Here is an 11,049-nt window from a genome sequence, read left to right as displayed (position 1 = left end):
CAGGAAAACCCATCTCCATCAGAGGTGCATCTGTACAGATCAGACAGACAAAAAGAAGAGGATATGTTCATCGTCAACACATACCGAGTAATATAGAAGCTAAAAATCGCCCTAAAAGTGTGACTACTTGGTTCACTGCTTAGAAAAGGATTGGTGTTATAGACCTTTAGGAAGAAATGGCGGAAAGAAGCCTCAATAGGATTCATTAGGTGCATGGAGGATGATGAAGCCCTTTCCCATCTTTCTTTGAATGCATGCTCACTCGCACACTGTGACAACCAATCTGTGGCACAAGTGATTGTCTCCATAGAGGACTCCTTCTGGGACTCACTATGGGAAGGGCTATGGATAATATGCATATTTAATAGCTTAATCTGACCAAATTTACATATCTATTTGCATTCAATTAATTATATATGTTATCAAGCTTAAAATCATTATATTTATTTTGAAATGATATTCTGAATTTTCTGCATCTTTTTAAGTATTTTCTCGGAATTGTTTGGCACCAAATTCTGAAAGAATATAATTTGTAAGTCCGAACATAATTTTTATGGGATTTTTGACATTAAATCCGTAAAGACATTTTTTTCCTTAGTCTAAAAACATGTTTATTTATAATTTTTGGACCTTTATTTAATTTAATATGAATTTTAGAATAGTTCTAAACTTTTTTTTTTGCGACGCCGCGTGTCATCGTTTGATTCGTTGAACGACGACCAACCATAGTTAGGGATAATGATGGGTGACAACCTATCATTAAAACTGGTTAATGATTGGTGTCAGCAATCATTTACCTAATTTATTATGATTATCACTAAATGATAACAATTTTCTTTTTACTTTTTCTAATGGCGGATGACATGGCCCACTAAAAAGAGGCTGCATCTTTTTGTACTGAATGCAGCACGGAGACCGAGGTACAAATATCCAAAATAATGATTTCTCTTTCTTTATTACCAATAAAAAATGATGGCCAAGCTGATGTGTCACACATGGAGCCACCTGTACATGTGGCGCACATGTGTACACATGGCATACATGTGTCACTTTTTAAGAAGCTATGAAAGAGAACAAGATGACATGGCATTGGCTGATATGGCATTTTTAATTGTTTATTTCTTTTATTCCTATGTCTTTTTTCACAGGGTGACACGTGTTGTGACGAGAGTCATCATCGATGTCCCCACCAGCTCACGTCCAGTCCAACTGGAACGCCAAGGCGAAGGTGAAGCACCCTGGTTCAAATACCCGCGTAAACCATGTCCGCATATTCGACCATTTTGATTTTCATTGGCACATGCTTCTTATGTTCGCCATTTTACTGTGTTCGTGTTTGTGTTCGTCGTGTTCATGTTCATCGTGTCATGTTCGTATCGTTCATTTCGTATGTGTCATTCATGCAGTTTGTTGTGTTGTAGTCATCTTCCTTTGTTTTGCTTTTAAAACATCGCCCGCTTCGGAGCTTGAAGCTCGGCGAAACCCCACAAGTTGGGTATGCACGCATATCTGCCTAGGTTCATCGTTTCATGTAGTTACATATCATTAGGGATTTACCCGTCGAACAACGACATTGTCAATGTCCAACATCATCTTGGTATCAGAGCATTGTCTCAGTACTGAGCGAATGACGTCCTCGACGACGTCTGACAATCTTGGTATCATAGCATCGTCTCGGTACCCAACATACGACGTCCCCGATGACGTGTGGCATCAAATACTACTGCTGGATGGAATAGATATGGTGGCAAAGACATGTAGGTGAGAGGTGGAACAGAGAGAAGTGATGCAGATTGACCATCGCTGGTGGTGTTGAGGTGGATACATGCCAAAGAATGACTGAGATTGGTGAAGATGTGCATGATGGTGAAAACTTAGGCTATCAATGATGAGAACTTGGGAAAAGGGACACAGATGTGAGTTGAAAAAAGACAGATCACATAGCCTCATCATATTTGGGCACAATGGACTGAGTAGTGTTTTCTCTTCACGTATCTTGATTTGAACGTCAACGTCGCTCAGATCTTTGATCTTGGAATACAAGAATGAATACATATGCTAGATTAAATCAGAGAATCACTTTTCTGATACTAATTAAGAAAACAATTCAAGGATACCTTTTTTCACACAGGTAGAAAAGGTAAAGATGGAACTTCCCTCAAATGGTTAGCCCAAAAATCCTTCTAGATTTATAGATGTCATCGTTTGAAGATGGAGTAGTCTGAGCCATAAGACTTTCTCTCTCCTGTGATCCATGTGGCTGATTGACAACGTGACATAAAATTTTAGGAAGACATGGAAACTTCAAAAATCATTCAAAATATTTCAACAAATTCAAACTTATGTTTTTGATCTTATGAATTTAGTCCAAAAATTCCATAAAAATACCAAAAAATCTGAAAAATTAGATTAACATTGAAAAAATATATTTAACACCTAAAAATATTTTAGTAGGTTCAAAAAAATATTTTTTGACTTAATAATTAATTCTTTCATGAAATTAGTGTTACCAAATTATGTTTAAACACCTTATAATGAAGAAAAGTTAAAATACCCTAATTCCCTCTCTAGCGTTGCCCCTGCTGGAGACCCTCGTCATTGCAGCCGTTGTTACCATCACTTTTCACCATGGCCACCATTGACGAGAGGGTGCTGACCAAGTTGTCCTCCACCATCCTGTGCTGTGTCGTCTTACACAATCTGCACCACCACTGCATCATCATACCACGTCCACTGCCCAGTAGACATGGTCGTTCTATTCTTTTTGTGCGAATTTGTGCAAATCTGAAGATTAAGATTCAGGCACGGACTTAGGAACAGAGTCAAGACTCGTTTTTTATGTTGCGAAGTAAGTAATGATGGTTATTAGGAAACGACACGTCCGAGACGTGACGCCCCAGACGTGACGAAACAGATGACGTAATGTGACAGACGGTGACGTGAAGAAAGTTTCGTCACGTCACCGTCACATCACGCATCCCAGCAAATGCAAAAAGAACTGTCATGTTCCATTGCGTGTCCCTCTATTGGGTGTCCCGTCACGTCCACATCACCGTGCGTCACCATCACTGGTGACGTGAAAACCCTATTTACGAATTTCTTAACACCGTTCTGAATTTCTCAAAGTCGCCCTTGTTCTTTTTTTAAGAAGGTTCTTTGCGGAATACTAGATCGGTCTCTGGTGTGACTTCATTTTGCGATAGAGGGATAGTGTAGTAGATCGAAAGATAGACAAATGATGGACATACTGCATACTATTCGGCATATCGGTCGATATATGTACAGATAGATTCTTAGTTATCAATATAAATATATTTCGATATATAGGGAGATATAGAGAGATTAATATAAGAGAGGCAAATATAAGGTACTTTTCCAGCGATTGGACACAGTTACAAATGTTTCAAAATACTGTTTTTTAATTGTATTTAGAAATAACAGAATGGCCGTCATCCGTGGTGGCTGTTCCGTCACATCACGCATCCTGAGCACCCCGTCACCATCACATCACCGTCACACCCCCATCGTCATCCGTCACAGTCACCGTCACGCACCCGTAAAAATTGTCACCGTCACCTTACATCATCCGTCACATTTCCGTCACGGTGAAGTTTGACGTGACGGATGACGCTTGCCGTTCCTAATTGGTTATCCAATAGATAAAGAATGTTACTAAAATTGACTTATCTGAATAACGGAAATCCAAAAGTTAGAGGCCCTCATCTATTATTCAAAGACTGGGTTCAACGACTATTTTTTGAAAGCATGTAAATGTTCAATTAGATATTGTAGCTTGTTTTCGGCCATTGATGAAAATTCCTGACCAGTTAACTTCATAATGGAATGGGAGATTGACTAATCAAATTTTGATCTGTTTGATTTCAAAAACAAAAAAAATGTTTGACAAGGTTCCTGAATAATCATCAAATAGGAAAAATATTTCCAAGTCCAAAAGTGGCTTCTGAAGACGAGACCCCGGATAGATATCAAAAGAAGCTAACGATATGATTAAACCAGCTACACTGGAATTTTTAAACATGTCACATCATAATGTCAACTTTTCTTTGGGAATGTAGGGTTGGATGAATATAATTAATTGCCATATCAGGGCACATACCCGTACGTAGCCCAAAGTTTGGCCAATAATCAACCTTCCTCCCAATCAATATCATCGTCTTCATCTCCTGAACCATTATCCTGGGCGTCTGTGTCATTAGCAGCAAATAATTCACTTGCAATTCCTGCGAAATGGTAAGAAAATGACCAGAGTCAGGCGCAATATGCTTTCCTCATAGATGTGAAAACTATTAATTGAACGGAGATGATCATCATAGTAATGTTTGATCTCAGTCGTGCAGAAAAAGGTAACCAATTTCGTATTCAAAGTGAAAGTTGTAGAACACCACGAGTTCTGCATCATTAACTATTAAGTTTGATGAAAGTCATGGTCTGCTATCCATTCAAATGTTAAAACTCGAGATTATATCAGATGCGATATTAAAAAGTAACAAGAAAACCTACATTAACTAAGGCGTTGACCTCAATCATGGGAACGTCATATGTAGAAAAATTTAATCATTTTAGTATCCCCAAAGAAGCTAAATAAGGCAAAGTGTTCTGCACCATTACCTATTCAGTTGAATAAAACCACACTATGGTTTCAATATATATATGCAACGAAACATGACTCATAGGAACTTAATGCACCGGAAAAACTAACCAGCTTAATATTTCTAAATAAACGTTGATTAAAACCAGGAATAATGTATACATAATTTTAGTAAAAAATTAATATATTACCAGTTGATTCATCATCCCATTCAATCCCTCCATCATCGTCATCCTCCCTTTTGAATTTCATACCAACTTGGCGACCAGAATCTGTATTAGAGGCCCCATTTAGAGAACCAGACTCAGATGGTTGGGATATCTCAGCTTCATTCTCGGCCTTCTTGGAAGCTTCAAGCATTTTTGCATATGCCTCGTAATAGGCTGTGAGATATTCTTCCTGCAGTTGTTCGCATCAAGAAAATAAAAACCAAAACAAAAAATAGTGAATATAAATAACTATATTAAATATAATATTGAAGTAGAAAGAATACCTCTATGCTCTTCACATCCTCTGGTTCTTGTTTTTTCTTTTTCTCGTCAACAAGACTGTCTACCTTGGCTTCAGAACTCATCTCGCCACGTTGCTCCTTGGTAAGGTTCATGCCTTGTTTGATCATCCACGGCGGCAAGACCTTCAAAGATGAAGCAGCTGCTTCAGCTTCTGAGCCTTCGTCCTTTGCGTCCGTCCCAGAGATCGTAACTTCAACCTATAATTTATCCAACAAGACATTTCTGAGTAAACCGAAAAATATTTCCAAATATTTTGGACTTCAGAAAAGTTAAAAGTCGCGGAAAAAATAAAAATTTTCCAACAACACACAATGTGTGTTAAGATATATCTAACAAAGAAATAGGAATGTTTTCTTTTTTTCATTATTCTATGCATGATTCATTTTGGGGAAATTTTAGGGCCTGTTCCGGAAATGAAAACTGAATATTAATATTTGAGAAAATAATGAAAAACCTTGGTCTCGCCAATGAATGGCATAGGCGTGCCACCGTAACCATGGGTCTGGGAAGATTTGGAAGCATCATTTGTGCCATTGGCGTTTCCTCCACGATTAGCGGCACTAACAGTTGCTTCCCACGCTTGCAGGGTTCCGAATTCTGGGACGGGAAGATCTTTAACTCTGGCAAGCTGTAAGGTCAATGGTTTCAATTGTTCCTGCATTTAACATAATCATCATTTCAAATTATTTATATTCAATTAACTGCCAGTATAATCAACTCCTGAAAAGTTCACGGCATAATGCAGCACGTAAAGTTCAGGGTTTAGTATCCAACCCTAGAAAAAATGTTTTTTATCAGTAACAGTTTTTCGCTTGCATCAAGGCCAGAATTTTCATGAGAATATTAGAAAATAATTTCCATTTACCTCCAATCTTTGGAGCATATCCTTCAATTTTTCTCGACGCCGACGTCTAGAGTTATCATCTCCATCTCCCATTTCCTCTGCTGCCAGTTTGTCACTCTCGGCAACAAGCTCACCATTACAACTCTCACAATGGAAGTACTCGTCTTCCATGCTGACGAGTTGCATGGCATCAAAAGCTGAATAGCTGAGAAAGAAGCCACATAATGGCTGTGAAGTCAGATTCTTATTTAACAACGCCTTTCGGACTAAATGAGATTGAAAAAAATACCGTCTATTACAGTTGGGGCATATGTATTCTTGAATTGTGTTCCTGTTATCCAATTCATCCTTCAGTTTTTTCTTCATCCGATGAAGTCGATATCTCACAACGTCGTAAATCTACATTAAGGTAAAGATTGCGATTAAACCCTGAACATATTCTCGAGTAATATCAGAATTGATCTGCAGACAATGGTGCATTATTAAAAGCGGAATGGGGAGTAACCCAGGAATATCACAAGAAAAATTAGGAATGGGTTGTTTTTGATTGAGAATGATATCTTAAGGTCCTAATAAGGAAGATAAACACGGAAGCGTTATGCTACAAAAGAAAAATATAACAAGACGGATGTCGGGAAAGGTGAAGCTAGATTTTAATTAGACTTCTGGGGCACTGAGGCAAAAAAAAATCAATAATAATTCAGATAAAGTAAATTGAAATGAAGGGTATGTCTCTCATCTCAACCTGCGCATAATCTAGACAGCAGTAAGAATGGGTGTGCAACTTGGTCTTTTCCTCTCCTTCTTTCCCTACTCGCTGCCCGTCAGCTGAAGCTGCAATAGCAGCACTAAAAACCTTTGCGCCTTTAGCTGTCTGAAATGAAGAAGTGGGAAAAATGTCCTCCAGTCAAAGACACGTTATAATAAAGAGTCTGTTCAGAGAAAAATCAATAAAATGTATCATTGATAAACAACAAATGGAAGAATAACTGACGATTTAAGCGCCGGGAAACATCCATCCGGAAAAAAATTAAAATGTAACGCAATGAATCAAAACATACATCCGGAACTTTGTGCATTATTTCCGACAATTTTCTTTCAAAATATTTAAATTCATCAGCTACAAATCATAATATATCATAGTTAGTTTATCCGCCACCAATCAACAGCTGAAGTTTTATTACTTCCACCTCTCAGAAAATACCGTTTAGAACATAGTTCTCACATGATGAACTTAAGAAATAAATAATTTTTCCATACAACTTGAAAAACTTAGAAGCAAAAACATCGTATGCGAATACTTTTGACTATAGCCCATCGAAGAGCATCACCGTTGTCGAAATGACATCTTTCCCAAAACTCTAGGTAACATGGGTTTCTCTTAAAAAAGGCACATTTCCTCAACTTCAATTTAGAGATAAAAAGTGAACTTTATTCAACCATTCATAAAAGCAATTCTCACTTCTTTTCGATGATCCCTAGTAACCAACTTTTCTTCTTCAAAAAACCGTAGAGTGCGACGAAGTTGCTTGGTGTGGAGCTTCAAAGACTTGGCCAAATCTTCCTCTCGAACCCACTGACGTCTGAAAACGCCAAACGATAATTTTATCAAAATTTTCTACATCAGAAAACGTAGCTTATAATCCTAAACATCACGAGAAAGTAAACTAGAGAAAAATATACTACTCGAGAGAAAGTAGTTAGTAATTGGAGGAACGAGTTTGACTTCAGGATATTATAGCAGTGGGAATACTTAAATGCCACGGTGAGAAATATATTTCTGATTCAGACCGTTAAGTTCGAGGTAAATCGAAAAAGCATGTTTCTGAAAATTTACGCGCATTGCCGCCCAGCATTCAAAGTCCGAATACTTGAAGCAAAAGAAATACAAACCTGGTCAGTGCATCAAGAACAACCACCGCCATCCCGCGATTGTCACTTCTCCCCGTTTTCGTCTGATTTTCGCCCTTCGTAGTGAAATCATCATAGAACGCACGCGCCGCAAGTTTCACCAACCTACAAGATCAAGTCATTGAGAGCCAGAACCACGCCAGAAATAAACAACAAACAAGGCAATCAAAAAGAAAAAAAAAACAGAAATCGACGACGCACAAACTATATCAACAAAAAATCAAACAACGCATCGGCGAGAAATTGCCAGACCTGTTGAACGGCTCCGCCATTCTTCAGAGACAATTCTCTCCAATCACATTCCCCCTATCAAGCCTTCCACTATCCTACACTTTGATTTTTACTTCATCGGCAAGCCGGCGACCTTCCGAACTTGGATTCCATGCAAAATCGATCATCAGGATCTTCCAATCGCCATTCTACGCTTGCGATCGCCGATCGATCCCGCTCCTGCTGACGGCGGAATGACGAGAATTTAGAGATTTGGGGACGCCCCAATTTATAGCAGTCGAGAAGAAATCCAACAGTTATTTGAAAATAAGCAGACTTAATTTCTCTTCTCCCGTGATCTCCCCGTGCGATCGACGGTCAGAAATCGCTGATCGAGTTAGATCGGACGGTAGATCGGTCGCACGTGAGCAATCAGGATTAATTTCATCCCCACGTCACCTAGATCGTTGTTCAGATCGACGGCTAGAAACCGCGCGATGAATCTTTGTTTTTTTTTCAACGGTTGAGATTGTTTCATGTTCCCAAGAGGTTCCAAGTTAGTATCAGAGCTAGAGTGAAGCTTCGTCCAGGACAGGGACAATGGACGGGACGAGACGAAGATTGCCCTGTCCTACCTAGTTCCGGATCGTCCCAGACGTGGACGATGGACGGGAAGAGACGAATTTCGTCCCGTCCGACGTCCGGATTCAGTGCAGGGACAAAGAACGGGACGAATCTTCGTCCAGTCCCTTGTCCCGGACGAAAAAAACCCATTTTACATTTTTAATATATTAATATAGATTTTTCTAAGTTTTTTAGGGAATTACAGAGGAGAGAGAATGCGAAGGGCCATTAGTACAATTATTTCTGAGCGGCGTCCGTTTGCACGCACGTAACAGGGACTTTGATGCAAATTGTCATTGCGAGGCCACGTGGCTACATCTCAACCGTCGGATGTGAATCCAGCGGTTTTCCGTCCAGATTCGTCCGTCCAACTTCCGAGACCTCCGGACGGATGGTTTTTTCGCCCCCTACGGGACGAAAACCGTCCTGTCCGGTGGTCCCCGGGACGAATTTCCGTCCCGAAATTCGTCCGTATCTTTGGATGGGACAATTTTTTTGTCCCGGGACGAAAAAATCGTCCCTTCCACGTCCCTGCACTATAGTCGTACGTCCCAATTTTTAAAATTTTATCCAAATCGCCCCATTCAGGTTTCATCCCGTCCCAATTTTTTCTCCCACTTCCCGTTCCATCTGAAAACCGTCCCGTCCAAGACATTCCCGTCCTGTCCGACATTCGGGAGGAAGCAGTGCGTGTGTCAGCATTAGGCCACTCAGAATTTAACACGGGACACAACATGTACGTCGGCCCGCTAGTGTTGCCAGGTGCCTATTGTACTCCCACGGGATGCAGAAACCGTCACGTCTACAGTCCAAGGAACTAGACGGGACAGTTATTTCGTCCATGGATGAATAAATATCCCTTTCTGAGACCAGCGGACAGTCCTACATCCCGTCATTTGTTGAAACTTCTCGGCGGGACGATTTTTACGTCCATGGACAAAATAACCGTCCCGTCCATCCATGCTCTATATTCAGAGCTATAGTGCACGTCTGCGGTTGGTTGGATTTCCAGGAGTTTCTTGGTTATATGCATTTATGCTAAAATTCGATAAAGTTATTAACGAAATAGCACAGAGAAAACATGGTTATGCATTACTCATTAATGAAACATGACACTGCAAAACTAGCATTATTTTCCATAATTGTTGATTTCTTTAGAATAAGGGAACTTGACTTCCTTTAACTAAACTGGTCAGGTTCTTACATCTTCTTGAGGTTATTTATGTACACAAGCGTAGGTGAATTTAAGGATGAATTATGGAGTCAATGGGAAAAAAGAAAAGACCAAACCCTGACCCAGATCAAAAGTGTTTGCCCAGGACATAAAACAGCCATTCATTACCCATTATCAATCAAATAATCGAGTACCCTTAACTTAGTCACATGGTGCTACCTCTTCAATATATGTCCTTAATGTAGAAGTATAGCCTATTTTTAGACCTGGGTGAAGCAATGACATGAATCTAGGCCCCAAGGCCAAGTATGTGGTTTAATTTTCTGTCTCCTCTCTCCTATGGCAATGCATCTGCTCCCACCTCTCTTCAGACAAAGAAAAATCCAAACTTTGGAAGAACCCATCAATTTTCTCCCCCAAAAAACAATGCCCGGAAGGAAAACAAGAGAAGGGCCAAAGACCCCATCTCCAATTTCTCTACCCGTCTCTCCCCAATGCCCCAACAAGGACAAGCAGCCGGAGAAAAACGTAAGAAGCACCGCCCACAGAGGCAAACCGGAGCTCCGTTTCCCCATCCACAACCCCAAGCTCGTCCTTCTTGCACCGGCTGAAGCCCCCTTCGAGCCAGGCCAAGTTCTTATAACCCCCGCCGTGTAGAAATGCAACAGCGACGAGCGATCTCAGCCCCTCTCCACAGGCGACGAGCAGCTTCTCTTCCTTGTCCGGCGCTTCGGCCTTCACTTGAGAGAGAAAGTCGTCGTTGAAGGTAGTGAGAAGCTGGCCGGTCCACAGGCCGATGTAGCCCAAGTGGACGGACTTCTTCAGGAGAGTGAGGAGGCCGTCGTCTTTGTCCTCGACGAAGAGGGGTACGTGGAGGGCGCTGCGCACCCGGGCTTTGTTAAACTCCCACTCCGGCCTTACGTCTAGAAGCTTGTAACCGCCGCCGCGCAGCGCCGCCGCTGCCGCCGGCGGCGGCAGCGCCACCACTTCGCCGCTTCGGATTAGCTCTTGTCCCCGGCTTGACGGGGCCTGAGCTCTTGTTCGTAATGTGTTGCTCCTTCTACTTGGCGCCGACAGGCCCCCCAATGCCGCCATCTCTCTCTATCTGTAGCTATCTATCTATCTATCTATCTATCTATCTCTCTCTATGTGTTTATCTCTCTCT

General features: G+C 40.9%; 2 protein-coding genes across 2 annotated transcripts; both read right to left on the bottom strand.

The window, feature by feature from the left end:
- Positions 1-3,348: 3,348 nt before the first annotated feature.
- LOC144706755 (Transcription factor TFIIE, alpha subunit) lies at positions 3,349-8,361 on the bottom strand. Its single transcript, XM_078579772.1, has 11 exons — positions 8,129-8,361; positions 7,859-7,981; positions 7,428-7,548; positions 6,711-6,839; positions 6,255-6,364; positions 5,987-6,170; positions 5,576-5,776; positions 5,103-5,318; positions 4,801-5,008; positions 4,118-4,241; positions 3,349-3,640 (listed from the first exon to the last, which is right to left on the bottom strand). Exons 1-10 carry the CDS (start codon positions 8,146-8,148, stop codon positions 4,147-4,149), a joined length of 1,407 nt encoding a protein of 468 aa, XP_078435898.1. The 5' UTR covers positions 8,149-8,361; the 3' UTR covers positions 3,349-3,640; positions 4,118-4,146.
- Positions 8,362-10,264: 1,903 nt separating this feature from the next.
- On the bottom strand, positions 10,265-11,049 carry LOC144707177 (Rhodanese/Cell cycle control phosphatase superfamily protein). Its single transcript, XM_078580291.1, has one exon. It carries the CDS (start codon positions 10,977-10,979, stop codon positions 10,362-10,364), a length of 618 nt encoding a protein of 205 aa, XP_078436417.1. The 5' UTR covers positions 10,980-11,049; the 3' UTR covers positions 10,265-10,361.

This window comes from Wolffia australiana, chromosome 8 (assembly GCF_029677425.1).
Source record: "Wolffia australiana isolate 7733 chromosome 8, ASM2967742v1".
Lineage (NCBI taxonomy): Eukaryota > Viridiplantae > Streptophyta > Magnoliopsida > Alismatales > Araceae > Wolffia > Wolffia australiana.
This window is presented reverse-complemented; position numbering and strand designations above follow the sequence as displayed.

Bases quoted from the DNA above. Each gene is read 5' to 3' on its own strand.
- LOC144706755 (XM_078579772.1), bottom strand. From the start codon at position 8,148: ATGGCGGAGCCGTTCAACAG. The intron at 5,319-5,575 runs GTTTTTCATTAT...GATAAATTATAG, and splicing joins CATTCATTGGCGAGACCAAG to GTTGAAGTTACGATCTCTGG. The intron at 4,242-4,800 runs GTAATATATTAA...ACCATTTCGCAG, and splicing joins ATGGGATGATGAATCAACTG to GAATTGCAAGTGAATTATTT.
- LOC144707177 (XM_078580291.1), bottom strand. From the start codon at position 10,979: ATGGCGGCATTGGGGGGCCTGTCGGCGCCAAGTAGAAGGAGCAACACA.